The sequence below is a fragment of the Notothenia rossii genome (assembly GCF_949606895.1).
Source record: "Notothenia rossii genome assembly, chromosome: 9".
Classification (NCBI taxonomy): domain Eukaryota; kingdom Metazoa; phylum Chordata; class Actinopteri; order Perciformes; family Nototheniidae; genus Notothenia; species Notothenia rossii.
Window position 1 is genome coordinate 23,391,783 of NC_136907.1, and position 26,877 is coordinate 23,418,659.

Genomic DNA, 26,877 nt, shown 5'->3' on the forward strand with positions numbered 1-26,877 from the left:
AAACATTGAAGGCTCCTTCTAAACTCAGCTTCAGCAGGAAAGCAAACAGCTCGGGTCCAAGTGAAAGTCCCTCTAGGTACTAACTCTGGACTTTGGGGCACACTGGTGTCCTTTACACTAACATGTTGCAAACATGTACAATACTTAAGTTTGTTGCCTGCAAAAACACGGTGCTGTCAGACGAAATACCAAGGATTTCATGTTTCTGTGACAATGTGCCAAAAGCAAAACAGACGGAAGTGAGAGTTCCCCTTGGAGGATAAGTTTATCTTGAAACAACTTAAAATGTTATGGTTCATTGATTAGAAAATTGTAACTGTAGTTCCCAAACATTGGGAGATTTGGTGATTGAAAATAGGAAGTCTTCTGTTGCTCTGGACTTGGAGCCTAATTCTATAAATTCTATAATTCTATTGTCATCTTAAACATATACTGAATTAGCAAATAGTGTTTGCAGTTTAGCCACAAATTTACAAATAACTATTATTGTATTACTTGGCACTGAAGAAAACTTTAAAAGCTCAATTGTAAAGTTTATGGACTATATATCCCTGCATTCAGAGCTTCAAGATCGTAAAGTAAGGAGAGGATTTATCCTTGTCATTTAATATCATAGATCTCAAAGAAAGGCGTTCAATCGTCACATTTAGAAAATTGACAAAAATCGTTACTTTCTTTTCTGTTGATCGACTTATTAATACTTGACTAAATATTGCTGCACTGCAAACTTCATAAACACATGGATACAGTGTCTTTTTAAACAAGTCTTGTCTTTAGCTATCAGCTCACCCACAAAGCATTCCCACCCTCTCGGAGTCTGGGATGGAACATGCCATTCCCCCTTTCTGTCTTTCACTCTCTATTTCTGTTGCTCTTCTCTATTTTCCCCCTCTCACAGCGGGCCAGAGAACATGTGGTGTGTTTATTTGGTTTTTTGGCTGTTGTTGGCTCAAAGTAGATGTTCCCAGCAGCGGCAGCAGCGTTTGTCTCTCTGACTGGCAGCTATACCAAAGAGGGGGGGACTTACTGTTATATAAGATACACTGCCGCACCAGTGATGAAACACAATAACTTACGTGGAAGGTTGGGATGGTCGCTTCAACTGAGGAAAGCTATTTAAATACTATATTAATCATCTGTATGGTTAGGATGGAAAAATGTGATTGTAAAATCTATTGTCTGTGAATAAGTGCTATTCTTGCGTTAAGAATTACTTCAGAAACACAGATATACTATTAAATGTGCATACTTAGATGCATAATTATTTTTTAATCCTCTCCTGACCCCATTAACCCATCACACAGGAGGGCGAGGTTTACACATTTTCCACCAGGTAACACCAAGAATGATTGACAGGTAACTATCCATAGATTTCAAGAGACAACGTGACTCTATTCATCATTTTAGAAACATACAAGGCAATAAGAAGAACAAATGGCAATGCCTTGTTGAAGTATAGTTGAAGGAGAGACGTGTGTGGCACAAACTCACTCTCATTCCCATGTGCTCTTCATAGGAAATCAAAGGCGACACTGAAGGACACAAATCATCAAACTGAATGGCAGAAGCATGGAAGCGGCTGGTGCCAAACAGGAAATGCTACAGCAAATATGTTGCAGGGTTTTTTTTCCCATTCAAAGAGTGTTTGAAGGATATACAAAAGGAACTTAGTTCTGAAGCGAAACAACACAGATCAAAAGATGTATAAGATACTTTTAGAGATGCATCCTTTCCTTTTAAATGCAAAGCAACTTTAGTGACTCATATTTGCCCCACTTCCTCTCCATGTCAGACAGAAGATTTGCATTCCCTGTGCAACTTGTCACTTATAATTATTTTACCTGCGAATGTTCAGCAACAAACAAATCTAGAAAAGTTTGATATCTTCTGTTAAAGTTTGGAAAGTATCAGAAGCAGGTTCAGAAATAACCTGCTATAAGTTCTCCTCTGGCACTGACACATGCATCACTTGAGAGGAACATGAGTTCATTCAGCTGCTCAGAGTTTACCCAAATTAATTGAACTTGATTGCAGAGGAGGAAACGGAAAAGGCTGCAATTTGACTCAATTGCGGGGAAAATGACAGGAGTCAAGCTTCACTTGACCAAACAGATTTTCCACAGAAGTTCTGGAAATATGACTCTCTGCTTATGCAACGTCCAAACAACAAGAAGGAGAGCAGCAAAACTACCCAGAACCACATATCCCACTGTGTAGGCAGGATCACGTTAACAAGACTGAAAGGGATTTTTATAGGAACATTTCTCACAAGAAGACAGGGGGAACCCCCTTAAATAAGCTATTAATCCAACCAGCGTCATTAGAGGCCACCGCGACAAAACCACTGTATTGTGCATCGGGGCTAGACAGCTAGTTAAAGTGAGTCATGTGTTGGGAAATGTCCCCGAGAGGACACAGACGTCTCTCTTTGTAGATGGCATGTTTTCAGCAGCTGTCTCTTACCTGGACTTGCCCCTTTCCCATGATCTTGTCCACAATCTCGTTGTCGTCTTTGTTGAGCAGGCTTTTGTCGTAACAGTTCTCGTAGCACAGGATCCGCAGGAACTGGGAGCCCTCCAACTCAATCTCAAACTCCTAGTCAACGACACACAAACAGACAGGAGAGTAAAACATCTGCTTTCATTGTTTGTACAGTAAGGCTAAGATACACAAACAAGGATACATTTTAAACCTGATATTTAAATCATATCACACATAACTTTAAACTTAGCTCCATATTAAGAAAGATTCGATTTAACCTCTCTTTAAACATTTTTGGGGGAAATAAATGAAAATACATTTAAACATTAAACTTCAATTGAAAATGTGATCCAGAATTAGCTATTTTCAGCTAAATAAATCAAGTTTCCCTAATAACATGTTTATGACATATTTAGTTTTATGTGTTGCACAATTGTTCTCAAACTAACAAACTGTCAGTTTCTTCGCTTAGTCATCATGAGTCAAGCTAAACTAAATACATTTTTAACTAGCAGCTAGCAAAAAATGCTACCCCTCTTTTACATCCTTCTAACTAGGTCTTGACAGAAAGTAAAAAACGATTTATTTTGGATTATATATAAACCTTTTAATAAACAGATATTTTTTTTATTTAATAACAAAGCTCTGCTGAATTTAAAATCTGGATTCACTCAGTTCAAGCTGTGAATAAATATGACCTTATATTAAAGGAATCTGTTAATGAAACAATGGTAGGCGTCTTTGTGACTGACTTCGTTCCAATGTGGCTCCATGGTGTCTCTGAAGACGCGGGTTTTGGCCTTGCTGACGAAGTATCCATACGAGTCCACTTCAAGGGTGCAGTATAGATCTAGGAGGAAACACAGGAGATAGACAGATCCATCAGGAACATTGAGCACTGAAAACCGCTGAATAAGCACTCGGGCCTCTTGAGTGCTTTGTCATTGTGACAAGACGCGTGTGTAACTTTATGAGATATTACAGTAAATGTGTCTTGGAAACATATACTGTCTAACAATGGTAGGTCAAATGACAGAAGTCTATTCATTATGTTTTAATCATCCTGTAGTAAAAGTACAGCCATTAAATAGTTATTACAGCCATTTAAACAGACCTTTAGCAGACAATGATGTCATTGTGGGTAGATAATGTATAGTAATTACAGCCAACAGTATTTGTTTTTGAACACATATGTCATGTTTTAATATTGTGAGACTCACACAGACACAGGGCTGTGAATAATTATGTTCATTATTTAATGATAGTTGGAAAATAACAGTACTATAGCCTAATCTTTATCTGCAACTGTGCAGAAACAACGGGTTTAAAGACAATGTTTAATTAAAACTCAAATGTCAAGATAATCCATGAAGCTTCGAAACCCTGAACTCTTCAGCACAGCCCTCCCAGAAAGTAACCTAGACAATAATATATTATCAAAATAGTTGCTGATTACCTTTCAAACAAATCAACTAATCAATGTATCTACTACTTGCTCCAGATCTATACTGGTGTATCTTATCAACTATAAATTCACTATATACATCCAAATGAATGAAAGTACTTCTGGTCTGCTTTTCCATATCAGGACCAATACTTGCAGTGTAAAGATATAGGGAGCAGTCAAAATCAAATAAATATTAACAGAAACAGAAAGGGCCTTTTGCATCCGGAAGTTCCTGAACCCATTTTCAAGTACAACTGTTTCAAAGTCGAATTTGTACAAAAGCTTTCACAGTGACAGTGAGTAAGATTTAAATTCTGGTATCCACTTTGTATGGAATGTGCACTTGAGATTGCGCTCCAGCGAAGTAGAAGTAGCCCTTTAAAATGTCGACATGTTATTTGTCAGCTAAAAGGACATCAATCTCCACCCTGTGTACACATCACTCAGGCCCTCTTCCTCTCTTTACATCCTCATACTAGAACACGCCCTCCCCCGGGATTGGCTCACACTCAATTCTAACACGGAGCAATTAAGTCTGTTAATGTGTTTCTCTAAATGCTGTTGTAGCAGTTCCTGCAGACATGGCTGCCGGCTGTCTGTAAAGTGTCAATAGTCGCTCCCACAGCCCGGACCCCGGTCCCTCGGGTCAGCCTCCATCTGACAGCATGATGGATGGATGTACTGCTTGACCTTTCACAGGGAGAGTCTCCCCGATTGGGAGCCAGAGACAGAGGTGAAGGTGAATCTCATATGAATATAAAACCCTTCCGCAGTTTACAATGGAGGATGGAAAACAAACAGCTGGGCCTGAGTGGTTAACGTTATAGGGAGATACCAAGCATACCACCTTGGTGAGCAAACATTCACACGTGCTCATATAACTAAAACTATACAGTACAATGGAACCTCTTTCCATCTGGTTTCATTCCAACTTTGTTTGTTTTCTCAGCATCCTGACGGCTCTGGCATAATTACTACCAGTGAGGAAGAGATTAGCATCGGTGGTATGAAGGAGGTTGGGCAGGGGGGATATTTATAAAAAATGAAGCTGTTATCGTACACTTCCGCTCGTACGGAAGAAAAACAACTCAAAGCCTGTGGATTCTGACATTTGACATCGCAAAAATACTAACTTTCAGAGTTTGGTTTAAAACGGATCAATACTGAAGCCCACAGATGCAATTCAGTTTGGCACTTTTGTATGACTATAAAAACAGCTGTTCAGAGGGAAAAGTAGTGAGGGCATTTCTTTGAGACACCCCTGTGATTCAAACTGGTCTTTTTCATCTAGCCTGCAGAGAAGAGTGCATTCATAGTGCTGAGCAGCTCCCACTTTTCTTTGGAAGTTGGTTTCCTCTCCATCTGGTTTATGTGCCCAGGACCTGGAATTCAAACAAGGCCGGGGAGAGCATATTTAGAGAGGTCTTTGTGTGTCCTCACAGCGTATCCAGGAGGGCTTTGAGAAGTAGGACAGACTAAACGAGGCCTGGAAGTTTTTATCTGGCAGGTCAGAGTCAGGCTCCCAGTATGAGGGGGCAGCATGGGGTTTCTGACCCTAAATGCAGGGGTTAAGGAATACCATCCGCTTCCATCTCAATTAAACTGAGAACTCCTGCTCTCGAGTGTGTTTTCATACAGGAGGCTAATCTTTGCCCGAGGCTGTGTCGAACGCTCGGTCAAAAGGCGGGTTCACAGAATAAGGAAGCAAATGATAATCAGTTAAACTAATCAGAGTCTCTGCAGCTACGAGTCGCAGCCACCATCTCTGTATGTCTCACTTTAAGGCATCAGGAGAATGTTTGTTTCTTTAAGAGAATAAAAAAAGGAGGGAAGAGGCGTAATCAAATAGTTTTCAAGGCAATTTATGACTTGACTAATCTAATAAAAGCATGGCGGACAATGAATGGGAATGCATGCAGCCATGGCTGGATTTGATTACACGCAGAAATCACAAGAGAACATTTGAAACCTTGGAGCAGTGTTTTGGCCATTTACTTTTATGGGCAAGTGACAAAAATGTTGGTTTTGATTCAAGCATACTAGTGAGACCTTATTTTATCTGGTAGAAACTGCGCTATTACTACATTATTAGTTATATCTAGCTAAGCTTTAAACCTCTAGGTGTAGTTGGAAATATGGAAATAATTTACTTTGAACAACTGTTGTCAATCTGGATGTGAAAATGGGCAACTGCAGTGTCACAGCATCAGGTTGCAGTATCTGTCAAACACATATAGTGGGAACAATGCACTGTGTCACTTGTTGACTCTCACACATACTCAAAAATAAACCAAGAACAAAGTGAAAAAATTGTTTCATCTCTAACTCGGTCATGTTTTCCACAGATTTGTCTTTATTCTCAGAGTTTTTAGGAGACGCTAGATTCCCAGCTCCTTCCTCTGTGACCCAGTTTGACTACTTTACCCCTGGGCTGGATTTAAAGCCCTTTCCCAATGGGGGGGGGGGGGGATAGTTGTGACATAAATAACTCGGCTTCAATAAAATATTCTGGTGCATGCTTGTGTGATCTTCTAATAAAAAAAGTAATCATAGAAAGGAACAACAAGGCAATAGCTGATGAATCTGAAGGATTGAATAAAGACTGTAAGGCTATCTATATGATATATATTAAATATCTGAGGATAATGACCCTATGCATGGACGAATATCACATACTGTTCCCACACTGCCATGGAAAAGAGCAGAACATGTTTTCATAACTAACTCAAAGGGAGATTACAATAATGGGACAAAAAACAAAAACAAATCCACACACAGGCTGATTTACACAACATGCCACACAACATCTACATAAAAAGGAAAATTTGGTCCCATAATTAAGTTACATTTGGATGAAACTGTGTAATTTCAGTAATTTGTGGTACTTGAGCATTTAGAGACAATGTCCCCCATCAAGTCTATGTTTCAAAGGCGGTTTTTCAAAACACCCATGAATGAGAAGAATGTTAGATTCTGCCAGAGCTGGACTGGTTTCATAATCAGGACTCTACCGGGATATAAAAAAAATACTGCAAACATACATCTATCGCTGAAAGGGGTCAAAGCGACAGTATGCAATTAGAAAACAGGCATTGTTTAACAGTAAAGAGATATTGGTCAACATATTGAGGCTGCAGGTCAATCAACTAAAAAAGGATTCATTACTACTCTAAACCAGAACGTGGCTTGAAGTTGCTAATGAATGCAAACAAATAAATAACGTTACATGTATTGATATAAAGTAAGTGGGAAAAACTAAAACATTTGCATTAATTAAATATATTAATTGCATCATAATAGCAATAAACACTTTATATAGCATGATTAACTGATGATAGACAGCTGTAGTAAATAAAACGTTGGGTAAACTTGCTAATTTCAGCATCCTATACACACTTAACCCACACATGCAAACACACACACATATACACAAAAATAGTCACCCACACAGCAAATTCCTCACCTTGTTTTACTGATTATTTGAAGTGAATTTTTGTTTTTAGGATGACTTTCAACATCTGTCCAGGGAGTACAGACGAAAAATAGCCTGTTGGCTAACTCTGGCGCATTTACAGAAATGTCAATCAATGTGCACTGTCCCTGTCAAATAAATATATAAATAAATAAATGAAAAAACAGGTGCATCGTGGGTATTAATGTTTTGAACACGGCTAAACAAAAACATGGAGTGTGATCATTCTAGTATTAAGTGAACAGAAGCCTCTGTTATAATTATAATGGAGATGATGAATGGAGGTAATTCAAAAGCATTAGCTGCACATATGGGCTGATTATGACACTTATGGTTTTTTATATATCAGATTATAATTACATTCAACATACTTTAATTCTTGTCGAGTGTCCATGCTATTCAGTCATTTGTTTTGCTCAATACAGTGCAAGAGAAGGTTTGTTTATTTTCTTCACCTGGCACAAGGGTCTGGTGTAAGTAATCTGAGGACTTCCCAGGGGAAGTGTGCATGGATGCTGTTTCAGGTTTTTACTATACGTTAAACAGCATTTACAACATGTGCATTCATTCCAACAACCCTGATCATCACATTTCATTTGATTTTTAGTTTGACAATAACACCTACTAAGTGTTATATATTTGAAGGATAAATGCTTCTGCTGTAATCCTCATCACCATAGTAACCCCTAACAACCACACGCCACCTTCATGGCTTGCATGCCCCACCCTGCCTCTGTATGCTTCACTGGACACACTGCAATCCAACTGTATCAGTGAAACTACCACACACACACACACACACACACACACACACACACACACACACACACACACACACACACACACACACACACACACACACACACACACACACACACACACACACACACACACACACACACACACACACACACACACACACACACACACACACACACACACACACACACACACACACACACACACACACACACACACACACACACACACACACACACACTCTTTCATATTTAAACCCCATCAGCTCTCCACACTCCATAGAGGATCAAACAGGCTTTCAGAGGAGAGAGCTTTCCAACCCATTACCCGGGAAATTTTAGCGGGCCAGCTTTCATGGTAACCGAGGAAATCACATTTCTTCATCTCTTTTTTTCCATATATTTGATATGTGAACTGGTGCAAAAGGACACAAAGTGTACCTCAGCAGCTGTCCGCTACTGACACGTCTGCACGGTGCCAACATAACACTCGGCTGATAATAAACACACATGCACAGCTGTATCTGCACGCATACAAAGGAGCCTTTGTGCAAGGTAGGAATGATCAGAGACAACTGGCATTATGTCTGCCAGCAGTTTTAAACATGTCGTTGTTTCTGTTTCATGAAAACAACCACAGGAATTCCTCTGTGGCTTCCACTTTCTTTTTCTCTCTTCTATCATCTAAACCCTTATAGATGTCCGTCTGGCTGTCTCTGTGTTGGGTTAGGGCATGATGGAGACTGCATGTACAGACTGCAGCAATTGACTGGATCATGTGTTCTGCTGGCAGACACGAATCTGCACAGCAGCTATGTGCGAGGGGATGCTGAGCCAGGAGTGTGTGCACAAGTGTGGTGAAATAATGAATATGCCGTTTCTGGACAACTTACTGGCTGAGTCCTTGAATCCTTTGGCGGAGTGGACGATCACGTGCAGGAAGCCGTACAGACCAGGAGTCTCCTCATCTGCAACACAAGCACACAGTTCCTTCAGTCAATACGGCTGTACCAGGGTTTCCGCTAGGATTTTTTCTTGCCGGTCAAGTGTCCGGAAATAATTAATTTTACCGGACAAATTTGAAACTTACCTGTCATCTTTCAATAATAATAATAACAATTGTGTAGCAGAGTTTCCATTAGCAGGTAATTACAGGACTATGACCGGTAATATAATGCTGATGTTTAAAACTCAGTTAATGGGGCTCATTTTTATATTGCTTCGGTTTATAATCGTAACAGATCGAAAAGTTCAGATTCATTTTTCAATAAATGATGCGCTTCCACAAACAACAAAAAACATAATTATTACATTCAAACAAACTACTTATATTGTAGCAGATGAAGTATATTAAATCAAATCAAGTTTTATTTATAAAGCACATTTTTAAAACAATTTTTGGTCAAAGTGCTGTACATACAATAAAAATACTTTACAATAAAAACACTTTACAACAAATACAACAGCACAAATTAAAAAAAGATCACACACAGGGAAAATGTCAGGAATTGTTCTCCGCTCTGACTAGAAGGTCAGAGAGAAGAAGTGAGTCTTCAGTGTAGATTTAAAAACCCCTAGGATCTGGGCCGACCTCACATGGAGGGGCATAGCGTTCCAGAGCCTAGGGCCAGCTGCTGCGAATGCTCCTGGGTGCCCTCAGGTTTTGAGCCTGGTCTTGGGCACTACCAGCAGCAGCTGGTCAGCAGACCTTAAAATTATTCAAAAGTTTACATTAACTTTGGATAATAAGACGGGAATAATAAACGGAACCCTTCCCCCTCTCCTGACAGCCCGTCAGTATCAGACTCATGCAACTCACTGATCCAGTAATGAGTGACCCGACAGTGAAGAATACACATATTTATAACTAGTTTAGCTTATTCCAGAGGTAGATAAAATAGCTAAGTGTGTTAGGTCTAACTTGAAGTGTGTGTTTTTCTCCGCTCACCGGTCCGTCACAGCGGGCGGAGTTGCAGGGGATCATGCAGAGCTGCGTGTCCGTCAACAGCAGCTGATCCTGATCTCTGATCTCTTTCTGCTTCACACACGTTGCATACCGCTATTTTATTGTCTTTTTCGGACAAGCCATTTTGGCGAGCTTCTGTGGCCGCGCACAGAGAAAAGTCTCATGTATTTTGCATCATCTGATCGACACTCCTGATCAGCCTTTATGGAGAGCACCGATCACACTATTAAGAGTGAATATCGGCCGATAACGATCGGCGGCCGATCGATTGGAGCATCCCTAATTATTTCCGGACATTTTGACCGGCAGGTTTTGAATTTACCGTTTTTTAATATATTTTACCAGCTAAAAAACGGTAATTAACAAACGAAAACCCTGGGCTGTACATAAAGGTCATTCTGAATGAGCGTATGGATACATAAAACCGAAGGAAAAAGGCAATAATTACACCTCTGTTTCTTTTTAATTTTATGAACTTTAAGGGAATATTCACTCAAATAAAATGTTCTGTACAGTACTTCTATTGATTAATCAACCATTTTATTATTTTTAAATAAAATAAATGTTTAACTGATTCAATTTATCGTTTGTTATATAACATATCAAAGTTAAAAATATCTATTTCAGTTTCTCTTCAATCTCAGTTTTGACAGTCAAAATTGCAGAGATTATCTTTATATTTATTTATTATCTTTACTTCCATATTTGAGGCTGAAAAGATAATTTTCTGAAGTTTGTGACAGAAACCGCTTTAACTACTAATCGATTATTTGTATAAATGTCTCGACTCATCAGAGTATCTACAGTATATGTGTTTTTCATTTATTCCAAGTCCAAACTGTGGATACACCTATCTTTATCTAATTACTGTTTTCACCCCTTTCAACACCCAGTTACCAATATATGTTCCTGGGGAGATATTTTAAACATCAGATGGATCTAGCTAAAACATGAAAACAAATGCACTGGAGAATGGCTGAGGAAATGAATTTATTTGAAGACCTATGTGAAAATGAATTGTTATGACAACCTTTCATCTGAGCGGTATGAGACTTCACATCAACAAACTGTCTTCTGTGATGACAACTGAGCTTGCCGCCCACTGCAGGCTCGTGGGTGGACGTTTTTGGTTTAGTAGCCTGAGATACCCCCACCCCCCGCCGACAGACACATGAAGAACACTCTTGCTTTGTTAAAGGCCTCTGAAGCCTAGCTGTTTACTGGTAAATAAACTAACATGGAGGGCTGCAGGGCTCCACTGTGGGCAGCTGATTGTGAGTGTGTGTGAGAGTGTGTGTACTTTGCGAATGAGCGACAGGGGAGCTTCACAGGGGGAAAGTTCAAAGGTTCAAGTTCGAGTTACCGCTTCAAGAGCGAAATTGGGATCTGTTTCTTTCAATTATCATCCAACTTGAACAATAACCTGTGGAAATCCATGATCTAATATGCGATAATTGATAATCCTCACAATGGAGTCAAATGGAAGTGATTATTTAGGGGTTTTCAATATCATCCATCCTCTCAGTTATGATAAACATTCCTGAAACAGCTGGTCTCCATTTAAAGCCCTACTGTGTCACTGTGTGTGTTTATGTTCCCTTACAATGAGGAGTGCTTTAAATGTCTGAGACAAGACGTGATGCCTGAGCTCTGATTTATATATCGCCTCCCTGGGGAATAAAAGAAAAACATTAACGACCTGAAGCCAAATGTTCAACCACTTACATAGCAGGAAGGTGATTTAGCAGAGCGAGTTAGCGTGCAAGTAAAAACCTCCTGGAGGCCGCAAAGCAGTTGACATTTTTAACCAAACTACTTCTTAAAATATGTACCCAATAGGACTAAAATCCTTTTGTAGATAAATGCATTATTTTCTGGTGGAGTCTCTGTTCGGAGTGCCCTTTTTTTAGTATTCATATTCTTTCTATTTGACCTTAGATTGCGGAGAGTGTAAAATGTATTCATGAATTTCAGCATAACGAATTAATGGTTGAATTGGCACTTAACTTAGAAGGGCACTCAGAAAAAGCAAACCTTCATCAAGGCTGTTTCCATAAGTGAGAAATAATGAGAGTTGCCCAACAATTGGGATTCTTCTCCAAAATTCAAACGTATAATAAAATGTATAATCTGAAATACATACAGGTAAATAAATCCTAAATTGATGTGAGATGGTGACGGGATGTGTTTGCGGAGAACACATTTCCCTAAAGGAAATGTATTTGATCCACTATACGCCACTGTTCTCTGGCTGAAAAAAGTTCCAGTTCCATTGAGGTTAACCAGAATAAGAAATAACAAATCAAGAATGGCTAGGACCAGCAATTTAGAGATATTGGATGTCAAAATAACGACTCACTTGCACACAGACATGATTGTATAAGAAGCAAACTTCTTTTTTTCTGTGCGATGCGAGAAAGATTAAGACAGTGTGTCTTTCAGAGTCCTCTGTCTGTCTCATGTGTGTTGTGTGTGCACGTGAAAGAAGAGACCCTTGTGCCATTGGGGGGGGGGGGGGGGGGGAGCAGAGCAGGTCGGCCAGATGGCTTTAATGTCACCCCCAGCCTCTGAAAGTGGTGCAACGTGGAGATCTGGAGCAAAAACAAACATTATGGAGCCTAAGAGCTGAGCGCAGGCCACCGGCGGCACACTGCGAGGCATTGACTGCTACGAGCTAGATGAGAAACATATTGTAACCTACATTCTCTCCTGCAGGCCCCCCGCTCTCATTATGTGGCTTTTAGAGTATAATAAGGGCTTTTGTGTGGATTTAAACTCAAATCAAAGAGGGGAGGAAGGAGAGTGTGTGTGATTGTGTACAAAAAAGGAGAAAGCAGAAGTGTATCTCACCGTCTTTGTTACTCGTGACAGGAATGTTGTGCACAGTTCTGAGTTTGAAACAGGAGCTGGTCAGGACCTGGAGCTCCACAGGACTCAACAAACACGTCTGGAGATCTGAGAAACACACAGCAACCACACAGCTGAGTTCAAACTTCTACTTTTATGCAGTACAGTGTGTAAAAAGTGCTTTGAAACCATTTTCAGATGGAGGATGCATAGTTGTCTAAGGTGAGAAAAGGCCAATAGGCAGCTACTACCTTTCTTCTGGAGTTTCTGGATGCTTTCCCTCCACTCTGACCTCTCGTAATCGGAGGAGAGGAGGAACTGATAGCTCTACATAGACAGGAAAAAAAATGGTCAAACACACATCAACGACTATCTGCATTAATAGCATGATAGAAATGATAAAGAGAGTAGAAGCAGTATCCAGTAAGATAAGATAGAGCTTTATTGTCTCCCTTAGGAGAAATTTGTCTTGGGCATCGAGATAATAAACATAAAACATTCAGGTCAATCAGTCATAGATACAGAACAGAGATCACATATCACATGGCAAAGAAACAAACAAGAAACATACAGGTACAGCACTTTCCCTATTGCACATACATAATCAAATATTGCACTTTCCCTATTGCACCTATGCATAGTGTCTGTCAGATTGCACATATCCCTATTGTGTCCATACCTATTTACACATAATGCACTTCCCCTATTGAACCTTCTTGATTGCACATACTACACTATAAGCATTTCACCTCCCAACAACTCCTAACACAGCATAATCACAATTGTTTCTGAAAGTTCAGCAGCTTGATTGACAGTGGAACAAAGGAAAACTTATACTGTACCTGTTCAATTTATACTTTGGTAATCTATACCTTCTGCGGGCAGCAACTCAAACTCTCTATACAGGATGTGTTTGGGGTCGCATGTGATTTTAAGGCCTTGCTTTCTCACCATCCCCTCAAATATCTCCTGAAGAGAGGATGGTGTAAGCATGCCAATTATTTTTCCAGCCCTTTTTATCAAGCTCTGGAGTTGTGATTTAGATTTAACTGACAAGTTACCAAACCATGTTGTGATGCCATAACGAATAATAGACTCAATTGCTGCCCTGTAGAACATTAACATGATACATTTATCCACTCCATGAACCCTGAGCTTACGCAGAAAATGCAGGCGCTGGCTTATCTTTGAGCGTACCTGATCCACCTGATGGGCCCAGCCTAACTGAGCATCAAAATAAATCCCCAAATATTTAAAACGTGCTCAACTCCCTCCCGGTTGATAAGGACGGGGTTGTGATCACCTACTGACTTGGGGTCAAAGATCATTTCCTTTGTTTTTTTAACATTTAACACCAGGTTGTGCGCCTCACACCACTTCACGACCTCTTCATTCTCAAGTTTATAAATAGAAATGTCTGAGTCTCTAGTCAGTAGAGTAAGTATGGCTGTGTCATCAGAAAACGTTATAATGTGGTTGTGTGTGTGCTGACTCCTACACTCATTTGTGTAGAGTGTGAAGAGAAGAGGAGAGCTTTGATGTGAAATGATCTCACACAGTGACAAGATTTTCATTTGGAAAGCTAAATCACATCCATCTCCAAGCGCTTTAATGAAAGAGTCATGTCTCTCTCTAGTGGTGAGACTCAAGTGTTGCAGCTTCATGGATGCAGAGAGTGACAGAATGGGATAAACACTTTACCTTTCCGTGTTTGTTGTGGACGCGGAAAGGGATGGTAGGAGAGTGCAGGAGCAGCCAGGACTCCTGCTCATTCATCTTCTTCCTCAGACGGTCCACGCGACTCTGCCCCTTCGGTGCTTTCTAAACAGACAGGTGGACAAAAAAAAAAAAAGACAGGTAATATCTCATTTAGTCCTGAACCTGAGATTAATAGAGAAGTGTTTATCAAGATCAAATACGAAACATTGCTGTACAGGCTCTAAAACAGATTTGAAGGGAAGGTCGAAGGGGAATACGTGAGATACTGCATGAGGTACTTTCGACTCCATGAGTCAGAATTCAAATCTTGATACTCAGATATGAGACCCTATTTTTAGATTCAGCATGTCTTACACTATCTAACAATGTCTATCGCAAATAAACATCCACAAAGCCGCTCACAGAAAAAAAAGACACTGAAATCAATTCCAATTCTGGCATGAGATTTATCACATTTTCAAGTTTGATCTTGTCATTGCCCATCGTATATTCATGGGTAAACTGCAAATGGGAACAACTCAATTATTTCTTTATTTCTTTCTGAAAATGTGCCAAACATATTGACAAATAAAGGCTTCAAAAGGGGTCAGGTAGTAGCCCACAGCTTACTAACTGATGGCAGCATTATACCGAATGACTGTTGGTCATAAATAATAATATCATTTGTTGAAGAGCAAAGTTTTTGTTACATTTTAATGTTAGAGTATTCTAGTTTTTATATATCTGAAATCAATTTCTTAAACTCATCTTGAAATGTTGTCACTTTAAATATCTGTTATTTGCTCTACACTGTATGATCTTAAATCATATGAGGAGACTTATATATGATTGTGACATGAATCCAACATTTTTGCATTCAGAACCTTGATGCTGAATAACAAAAAACGAATTAAAATCAAATAATATAATACGTTATAATGAAATAGGAACAACTTAAAGGGTATTACACTTAATATACACTTAAAAGTATATGTCATGGCGTTGGTATTGCATTGTGTTTACACACCACTGTATGACCTCTAAACATTAGAAAATAACGATTTATGACTTACATTTTTCTTATCAGCATGGTAGCATCAGATTAGTGACATATTTCCTATTTTCCACAAACCACTATGGATAAACCCCTGAAATTGAGTGCCATGCTGGGATAGTCTTTGTATATAATTCAGGCTTCTTGTCAGTATTAAAGGAAAACAAAAACACACACACATCCTCCCAGCCCTCAGCAGGAAGCCGTGAGTCAGAGCCTGGAAACAATCATCTCAATCTCTCTGCTCCGGCCTCCTCTGACTCTGAACACCAGCCGCGGCCCCTCTCTGAGCCCCGGGTGGGCCACTTTATCGCAGTGAGACGGGAATAACAGGAACTCTCTGCCCCTGGAGCCTTCAGGGTCTCGGCCCGGTGAATTACTGTACAGACGGGTAACTGTTGGCGGACCCTTGCATCTTTTCTTTTTTTAACCTCAGGCGCTGAACCAGTGTTTTAGCACAGATAAGAATAGAAATATAACAACATTTGCCAGCAAGTGTGATGCAGCACTTCGATCTCGGGTGCAAATCAGTTTTTGTCCAGTTTGAAGATACATTTATAGATTATTTATAGGGTTGTATTGCCCTTGCATAAGAGCTACAGCAAAGGCAATAGAAATCTAAAGCCCCAGGCTTCTGTAGCAGTGCAACATACAAAATACTTAAAGAGATAAAAAGACGTACAATACTGGGGAGGGTTCCAATTCATACATCTTCCTTATTGCAGATCTTTAGTATTTCCTGTAACAAGGGCTGCAAAAGATGGAAACTTTCCATGGGAATTAACGGGAATAAACTGGGAATTAACGGGAATAAACTGGGAATTTATGGGGATAAACTGGGAATTTTCTAAATTGAAGGTTGGCTCTTCATAGGGAACTTAAAGTGGACCTATCATGCTATATTGGAAAAATATGTTGTAGGGCCATACCTATACAAAACATGTCTGAAGTTGTTTGCTTAAAATACCAAACAGATCACCCATTGTAGCCATGCCTCATACTGCTCATACACCTCTTTTGCAGCCCTGTTAGAGAAATGCTGATTTTGGGTCCTTAGCTTGAAAAAAAAAGAAAGAGGCGGAGCTAATGCCTGATCAGAATTCTACCGGAGATAAAGTTAAATTCTGCTGTTTAATTACTGAAGACTGGAATATTATACTGCTTATTGTAATAAAATATGTTTATGATATCTGAGATTTGAAGCACTCACAAGGGTTTCCCAACATGATACTTTATACCTGACCTGTCCAAGACAAACAACAGCAGTGTTTTCCAGTAAGGAATCACTGATATGAGGAAGTCTTCCAACAAAGTTGGTGTATTCCATGATAAGAATCAGGAACATATTAGTCACTCTTGAGTCACTAGTGTTGGTGTTTCACATAATAGAACATCGGCTACTGATTTGCTGGAAGGTCCCATTTATCAATTTTTAAAAAAGGTCTCAAATGCAAGGATGGAACATAAATAAGAAGATTACCTTCTCTTTCTGTATCTCACTCTTTAGGACTGAGATCTTGATCTTGATCTCCTCGATCTCGTGCTCGGGCAGGACCTGGATGCTGGGCGAAGAGTCAGAGTCATCCAGGGTCTGGAAGCTCAGGTCCGCCAGAGGGATGTACCACTTACACTCATACTGCTGATGGCGACTGCACAGAGGGGAAGGAAGGGGATATAAGGTTTGAGAAGGAGGGTATGAAACACAATCTGACGAAACACAATCTGACGAAAAAAATCGTACAATAAATCCTAACTCCTTTTGAAGAATCGACAAAACTGTTGAGGACAGGAAAAGCTGTTAAAATATGCAGTCCGAAGGTAGCAGAGAATGGTTTTTAATTTTTTAACATCCGGGACTTAATAGAAAATTCTCAATCCAATTAGGTTTGGCCAGAAATGAAGTTACTTTTTTAAATATTCACTTGTATAGTTTGCATTCCTGCGCATGACTCCTTCATCAGAAGCTATTTTAAGCAGTTTGACAATCCACACTGGAAAACAAAATTTTCTTATGTTACAGTTAATGTCTTGATTGCAAAAAAAGTGGTCTTCGTTTCCCTCTTACTGTCGCAGAACTGGAAAAACGGGTTGTTACTTTATTTATTATTGAAGTACATTTATTTTACACCCCTCAAAGCCCATCCTGATCCTCTCATCTTTCACCCCCTCCATCATCAACCCCTTTGTGTCTCAATGCTCTCCTCTGTTGTGAAATGTTTTACTCACACTCAGATGATTGATTTTCACATGTTATTCATATTTTCTCTTGTAGGAGCTCAAGTGAACCCATATCTGAATAAGGAATATGTCATCGTATCCTTTCAGTAATAGCAAGGATGGATCATAAAGAAGGATGATATATATTATGATATATAGTACTCTGGAAGTGGAACATGTGGCGGCGGTTTCAATATAATATTCCACAATGATAGAATGGAGATAATGATAAAATGGGATTCAGGATACTCAGTGACCGAACCCAAGGTGACCGACTCCCTGCATGGCTGTGCTGCTCTAACTGTGTGTGTGTGGCCTATAGGGGGCACGCTGAGATAACACTCCAGACCGTAATGATTTGATTTACAGGTCTGGTAGCGATGGCAACGCTATGTGCTCCTCTGAGCGAGGGGATCGCTGAGAATGACACAAACGGTGAATGTCAACCGAAGTAAGATCCAATCAGACTAACAGCTGCCGCCGTGCTGACGAGGCAAGCGACAGGCAATCTGGTTAAAGTGATGCTTAATCTATGAACATGTGTCAAGCCACATAACACACACAATCGCTCTGTTTGTGTCCTCTCATAACTTCAGCTCAACAACCCTCTGCCTGTGCGCACATGTTGTCTTGAATAATACCTTTATCCTGGTTCTTTATTCTCCTACGCTGTCAAAAATACCAGAGCCTTTTTTTTGTTATAGAGGCTTCAAAAAGTTCTCCGTTCTCTGCTTTGAGGAGCCAGGATACTCTGTAAAACTCATCCTTTCTGATTCACTGTTAAGGGTTGACATGCTGATGTAGAGGGCAGAATGAATGAAGTACAGAAATAAACACTGAGAAGGTGATCCTAAAAAGGGGATATTTAAGTCGGGGGATTAACCGCTTTGTCACCAATCCTGTTTGTAATATACATGGATCGGATTTCGAGGCGTAGTCGTGGGGGAGGGGGTCTGCAGTTCGGTGGACTAAGGATTGCACCACTGCTTTTTGCAGATGATGTGGTTCTGATGGCTTCATCGGTCTGTGACCTTCAGCACTCACTGGATCGGTTCGCAACCGAGTGTGAAGCGGCTGGGATGAGGATCAGCACCTCCAAATCTGAGGCCATGGTTCTCAGCAGGAAACCGATGGACTGTCCACTCCAAGTAGGGAATGAGTCCTTACCCCAAGTGAAGGAGTTCAAGTATCTCGGGGTCTTGTTCTCGAGTGAGGGAACAATGGAGCGTGAGATGGGTCGGAGAATCGGAGCAGCGGGAGCGGTACTGCAGTCGCTTTACCGCACCGTTGTGACGAAAAGGGAGCTGAGCCAGAAGACAAAGCTCTCTGTCTACCGCGCCATTGTCGTTCCTACCCTCACCTACAGTATGGTCATGAAGGATGGGTCATGACCGAAAGAACGAGATCGCGGATACAAGCGGCCGAGATGGGTTTTCTCCGCAGGGTGGCTGGTGTCTCCCTTAGGGATAAGGTGAGAAGTTCGGTCATCCGGGAGGGACTCGGAGTTGAACCACTCCTCCTTCGCGTCGAAAGGAGCCAGTTGAGGTGGTTCGGGCACCTAGTTAGGATGCCACCTGGGCGCCTCTCTAGGGAGGTGTTCCAGGCATGTCCAACTGGGAAGAGACCAAGGGGTAGACCTAGAACCAGGTGGAGGGATTATATCTCTTCGCTGGCCTGGGAGCGCCTTGGGATCCCCGAGTCAGAGCTGGTTGATGTGGCCAGGGAAAAGAAAGTTTGGGGCTCTCTGCTGGAACTGCTACCTCCGCGACCCGACCACGGATAAGCGGGAGAATGGATGGATTAACCAAAATGACATTTTCATTCACAATTTTGTTTTCTTTGGTTGTCATGACAACAGGACATTAGAAATAAAGTATTATTGAGGGTGGAAGAATATACTTTCTCAAAATGTTGGGAATATGTTTCTCTAAACAAATTCTCTTATATCAGTAGCGTGGGGAAGTTCACTACAACTCAGGTGATCTTGTTTTTTTAAATATGATTTATTTAAATGTAAATATATTTTCATATTATACATTTCATTCATTATCTACTTTAAATTAATAAAAAAAACTAGAGCAATTAATTTAAAGTCTAGGTCAAAATTCAATGCAAAAACCGATTCTTTTTAAAGTGCAGTATATGCATTAAGTTTGCAAAGCCAATAAGTTATCACGTTAAATAATCATGGTCTTAATATTGAGCAAAATAACCATGATGAAGATTTTTGCCAAATGGCCAAGGAGCCCTTTTCAGAAGACCCCCTCCAAATGCCTCCCCTGAAAAACACATTGTTATGATACTTAGAAAAAAGAGGTAAAGTGGACTCACCCCACAGACGTCTTCTTCATCTTGGCACAGAGCAGCAGATCGGTGAAGAGGAAGACGTGCCGAAGCTTCCTGGAGCTTTCTGATACTTCCACCAGGAAGCCATCCTTCACCAGCTGACGAGCCTACGAACACACCTCATGTCACTTTCTGTTGTCCCAACAACGCAAACACAGTAATGATAAGCAAGACATAACAGTGTTGACTTTTGGCAGCATCTGTTTAAAGAACAAATAAATATTGTGTTGTTTTTAAGGAGATCAAGGCAATTGTATCCAGTTGGATTGAACCTGCTAATTTCAAATGATGGTACATGGGTTTCTTCAAGGTGATAGAGAAATTTTCAGAACAAACACTGACTCCCAATCAGCTCTACATTCCCTTTGCAAACAAATATAATAGTTAAGTGTTTCCTAAAGGGCGGGCAATCGCACGTTAGTCTTTTCTTATTAAATGTTTGTTAGATATCAAAGGGATAGTCCATCAATTGTACACATTAAAAGTCTTTGTTAGTGTTACTGCATATTCTAAAATGTTAAACAAAGCCTTTTGGGACAAGAGAGAGCTATATATGTTAGAAAGGAAAAACAATAGACAAAATTGCTGACTTATATACACCTCTGTCAAATGAGGCATGTAAAGTCTATATTATAGTGTATTATCACTAGCTGCCTTTCCTTCATGCTGATTTTGCATGCACCAAATGACACAACACATAACTTCAAGTCAAACCCATTAAACAGGAAAAACAGGGAGTACTGGGGAATATTCCTGATACATGTATTATAGTAACCAAGCACAGTGTGTGGGCTTTCCCAATTTATTTATAGATAATTAAAAGGACAGTTCCAGGTAGTACTCCCAGATGAAAAGTGTATTCATTTACAAGTCATCACACACACCTCTCCTTTGGGCGTGGTAACGGCGGTCCTGCGGGGGTCGATCTCCTCGTTGATGGAGGAGAGGAAGTTCTGAGATATCCTCAGAGCGTCCTGCAGCAGCGGGAAGTCCGGGTGGTCCTTAGGAGTATGTTTCAGCAGGTCCTAAAACACACACACAAACACACAACTTTACTTTAGGTATAATTGTTTGTGTAAGCACTTTGAATTTCTGCTTTAAAAATAAACGTGCTTTGCTTTATAATTTCCAAAAGTCTTAATCTAAAACTCTTTAAAAATCTATTTTCACTTCCTAACAAAAACCCATCCAAGAATGAGCAAAAGTTCGGAATGAATTTAATCTTCTTTTTAAAAAAACGTAATTGCACTGCGCATAGTATAAACGCTGAGCAGATGCTGTGATAAACAACAAAAAGAAGGCTTTGATTTTTCAATATTGGAATCCTGTGTGTGTTTATGAGACAGACAGCTTGAGGATCAAATCCCCCCAAAAAATAAGCAACACAAGAAAACATATTTTATCACTTTACTTATTTTGTAATTACTTGAATCGTATTACCCTTAATGTCCAAACAATGTATTTATACAACATAATGTTGGAAGTTAAAAGAGGAAATCACGCTTTTGTTGAACTAGTAACATCCTATAGAAATGTTTTACTACTGGTTCATTTTCCCTTTGGTTTTTGTTTGACTTTGAGAATGATCCTTTAATGCAGAAGTGAACTGACTGTACTCACATGAAGGACCAGGGTGCTTCTGGTGACACGGTCGATCGGCTTGTAGAGGAGAGCTGTGGGGAGAGAAGGGGAGGGATCTGAGTCAGTGTCGCTCACACGCAGTCACACACTCTTTCACACGCAGTCACACACACTCTTTAACACACACACACACAGACACACTCTTTAACACACACACACACAGACACACTCTTTCTCACACACACACACACACACACACACACACACACACACACACACACACACACACACACACACACACACACACACACACACACACACACACACACACACACACACACACACACACACACACACACACACACACACACACACACACACACACACACACACACACACACACACACACACACACACACACACACACACACACACACACGGTTCCACTGATGATACGATATGATTGATGATTTACTCCAAAAGTCTTGCAATATGAAAGATCGGTCATAGTCTCGACTTCGAATTGACAGAACTTTCACTCAGTGGTCTGTCTCAGACCAGAAAGATTCAGAAGGATATAAACCTTAACTGTAGGCAATCACTTTCTGAACATTGTCTAATTTATTTGTTAACATCATTACAGTGCTTACAAGTCAAATGTCTTGCTTTGATCTAATCATTTCTAATTTAAGCTGTCCCCCTTCCACACCCTCCTTTATACCCACTCCAAGAAATGAAGCGCAAGATACAAGATAAGAAACTGTCGCTGTCTATAAATACATGTCAACATTTAAAATCCGCCTACTTAAACCAAATAGATTTAACCTTCAAAACAATGTTCAATAGAACACACACAACAGTATTGAAATTATGCAATGCTGACTAAGGTGGCTGGGATCACGTCAAACTTGAAACAGAATCATACAGAAAGGCAGTCCATCTTCGGGGTTCACGCTGCAATTGGTTCTGACACCATGACACAATTCCATCAGATTAATGATAAAAATCTAGAGGACATACTACAACTTCTGAAATCCTCCTCCTGCTGCCTTGATATTATTCCAACAGGGTTTCTCAAAAATGGTTTTACTTGCATGGCCTCAGATCTAATTCATATAAGGCGCGTTCACACCAATTACTTTTCCCACAATAGTTCATGAGAACTCAGTTCATGAGAACTCTTTTAGTTCTGATGAACTAAAGCAGATCATAAACAAGTCTCTTCACTCAGGTGTTTTTCCACAGGCCCTGAAAACTGCACTCATTAAACCACTCTTAAAAAATAATAATCTAGACGCTTCAGTAATGAACAATTACATGCCAATATCAAACCTGCCATTTCTAGCTAACATCATTGAAAAAGTTGTTTTTCAACAGTTGAGTAATTTCTTGCATTTAAATAACTGTTTCGATGTGTTCCAGTCAGGCTTTCTTCCAAACCACAGCACTGAGACTGCTCTTGTAAAGGTCTTCAATTACATCCACTTAAACACAGACAGTGGCAGAACTTCAGTGTTAGTATTATTAGATCTCAGTGCTGCGTTTGACACTGTTGACCACAACATATTACAAGACCGACTAGAAAACTGTGTGGGACTTTCATCAACAGTTCTAAATTGGTTTGAATCGTACTTAAAGGACAGAAACAACTTTGTTTCTATCGGTAAATACAAATCTGAGTTGACAAATATGACATGTGGGGTACCTCAAGGCTCCATCTTGGGGCCTCTTCTCTTTAACATCTACATGCTAACACTGACTCAGATAATGAAAAACAACAAAATAAGTTACCATAGCTATGCGGATGACACACGTAACCATTTCACCAGGAGACTATTCTCCAGTTAAAACACTAAGTGTGTAAGAGTAAGTGCATTGAACAAATCAATGACTGGATGTGTCAGAACTTTCTCCAATTAAACAAAGATAAAACTGAGGTAATGGTTTTTGGAGCCAAGGCAGAACGTAGAAAAGTTAGCGCTGAGCTTCAGCCTGCAATGTTCAAGACAACAGATAAAGCCATAAATCTAGGTGTAGTCATGGACTCTGACCTGAGTTTCAACAATCACATTAAAACAGTTACTAAATTAGCCTACTATCACCTAAAGAATATATCTAGGATTAAAAGACTAATGTCACAGCAGGATTTGGAAAAATATGTCCATGCTTTTATCTTCAGTAGACTGGACTACTGCAATGGTGTCTTCACAGGTCTCACTAAAACATCTATTATAAATCTGCAGCTGATTCAGAACGCTGCTGCTTGAGTCCTCACTAACACTAAGAAAGTGGATCACATCACTCCTGTTCTGAAGTCTTTACACTGGCTTCCTGTGTGTCAAAGAATAGATTTCAAAATACTGCTGCTGGTTTATAAAGCACTGAATGGTTTAGGCCCAAAATACATGTCTGACCTCCTGCTAAATTATGAACCATCCAGATCTCTCAGGTCTTCAGGGACTGGTCAGCCTTCTGTCCCCAGAGTCAGAACTAAACATGGTAAAGCAGCGTTTAGTTATTATGCTCCAAATATCTGGAACAAACTCCCAGAAACCTGCAGGTCCGCTGCAACTCTCACTACTGCTAAATCCAGGCTGAAGACTTATCTTTTTTGTCGCTGTTTTTAATTGAAACTGAGCGGTTGTCTTTCGTTTTTGGTTAATGAACATTTGGGGCGAGTAACCCCAGGGAATCAGTGTCTGGGGACTTAGTCCTGGCTGATTTTCTCTGTGCATGCTGATCGGGACATATGTTCCATACAATCGTACACAGCTCATGTTCGGAGAAACCTTAAAGAAAGGCATCAGTAAAATGCAACTTCTGTGGTAGCTATTCATATCTTAAACTGCACTGTAACTTTTTATTCATGTATTTTTTCTTTTATTATCTTTGCTTTTTAATGACTGTTTTTAAATGCCTTTGTCTTAATGTCTTTCCTTTTTGTAAAGCACCATGAATTGCGTTGTGTTGAAAGGTGCTATATAAATAAACTTGCCTTGCCTTGATATAGTTTGCTTCTGCTAAATATGTATGATCCTGCTAGGTTATTTACATCCTGCCTTGGCACTGTACTTCAACAGAGTCTTGGATGCAAACATAAACCACACACATAAAGCATGCGTGCTATATATAGAATCAGAGTTTGAGCCTCCACCACCGCACTCTGCCGGTTCCTCTAGGGACGGCTTTGCTCCTGAGATGGTGAGAACAGATCTGACATAAATGACAGCTCTAGGTGAGAAACTCCCACGGATAAGACAGAGGGAAAGATGGGAAATAAAATGACACCAAGGAGAGGGGCGGCAAGCAAGGTGGCATATGAGAGGACCCCTAGGGAGAGAGGAATGGGAAGAAACGCATATAGATATGAATAAAGAGGGGGTGTGATGTTAAAGGAGAGGGCTTTTATTCTTTCGTCTGTCAGCCCTAGATTACAACAGTAATGAAATGCCAAAAATGTTTCAAGGTCTCAAAATAATAAAGCAACTGGCATCACCAAGCATAACATATATAATAATGCTGCTATGCACTCAGAAAGAGGGTATGCAATAAATACAAGCATATCAACAAGGGCATAAGAATATAGGAAACCAGCTGACACTGTTCCACTCAGTGATCAAGCTAATCTAAATGTATTATAGAGCGGACTTAAAACAACTGATTTTTAAATGGAAAGGGAAGGAAAGCTATCCAAGTGAAACAGAGGGAAGTGATGTGCCTTCTGTATGCAGGGCAGGTCGTCCCAGACAGCCTGCTCCCACAAAGAGGGAGACTCTGTGCTACACATTTCTGTTTAAACCATTCAACATCACTCCCATCAGCTGTACAGCAGACGTGTCATCTCTCTCTGTACTCTTCATCCTCCTTTCTTCTTCTCGCCTCCTTAAAAGATATGAAAGGGCCAGAGCACAAACCTACAGGGAACATGTTCAGATCCACAGATCGGGCTTGTCATATTAAACTCAACACACAATGTATATGTTCAAATACACACACACAAGGATACACTGATGAACTGTATAAGTCTTGTAGAGTGCCTTGCTGATGCTCTTTGAAGTTCCTCCAGCCTCTGGTCATTAATAATGCGGCCCTCTTAGCTGGTCCTGGTTCGATGAACCAATGCCCCAAACTCCCAGAGGATTTACAGCTCGACCTGTGCGGACTACAAGAGGCTGCAAACACAATTATGTGCATACTGCTTTGTATTCAATTCAAATACTTTGGGAAACTGTCGGTGCCTTTAGGTTGCCTTGGCTAATTCCAGATGTGAGTTGAGTACATTTAAGTACACATTAGTTACTAGTATGTTGGCTGGTTGTATATGTAGTTAAGAACCCAAATGATTATTAATGTTTAACGTGCTGCATGTTTAAAATTGTACTGCACCTTGGTTCTTCATGAAAACTAGACAAAGCAGTCGTGTTAGCAGCTCAGAAACAAAGATACTTGTTTAGCCTAATGCTAATATCAGCATGCTAACATGGTCACAGTGACAATGCTAACATGCTGTTGTTAACTTTAAAGAATGTCAATGGTGCATGCAAATATTCTTCAGAGAACTAGGAAGAACATTTGTGGACATTGTGCATACATTTAATGTGAAAACATGTGATATTTGAGATGTCTGCACTAGATAGAAAGTTAAGGGATCACCAAAAGTTTGTATGATTCTTCCTTTGAAGCAAATTAGTCAGTACAAAAATCTCTCAGCAATCCATCAAATAGTTGCTGAGACAGTCTGGATGAGGGAGTTCAATAACAGAGAGGTTCAAAGTACGGTCAGGAGTCAGGACGTGAGAGGATGAGAAGACGGAGAGAGGAGGATTATTGGAAGTCGATGACCCATCACAGCGAGGCGACTGATTGGTCCTTCTCTCAAGGTCGTCCTGACGACTTGGCCGACGGACAGATAGATCATCTTTGATAAGGAGGCGATAGACACGTGGGCAAAGTCTTTGAAGAGCACCACACTACAGGGGTCTACAGTGAGGACGCAGGGTCTGCCAGCTT

At 40.2% G+C, this 26,877-nt stretch overlaps 1 protein-coding gene across 4 annotated transcripts in view; it reads right to left on the minus strand.

Annotated features, from left to right (window-relative positions):
* Positions 1-26,877, minus strand: part of abr (ABR activator of RhoGEF and GTPase) — a 123,049-nt gene that overhangs the window by 30,863 nt on the left and 65,309 nt on the right. For all 4 annotated transcript variants that reach the window (XM_079651245.1, XM_079651246.1, XM_079651247.1 and 1 more), the window contains 10 exons: positions 21,907-21,959; positions 21,171-21,311; positions 20,272-20,393; positions 17,204-17,372; positions 14,673-14,792; positions 13,223-13,298; positions 12,975-13,079; positions 9,052-9,126; positions 3,234-3,331; positions 2,464-2,595 (listed from right to left, as the gene is read on the minus strand). In XM_079651245.1, coding sequence (XP_079507371.1) covers positions 2,464-2,595; positions 3,234-3,331; positions 9,052-9,126; positions 12,975-13,079; positions 13,223-13,298; positions 14,673-14,792; positions 17,204-17,372; positions 20,272-20,393; positions 21,171-21,311; positions 21,907-21,959 — 1,091 coding nt within the window. The remainder of the gene's footprint in view (positions 1-2,463; positions 2,596-3,233; positions 3,332-9,051; positions 9,127-12,974; positions 13,080-13,222; positions 13,299-14,672; positions 14,793-17,203; positions 17,373-20,271; positions 20,394-21,170; positions 21,312-21,906; positions 21,960-26,877) is intronic.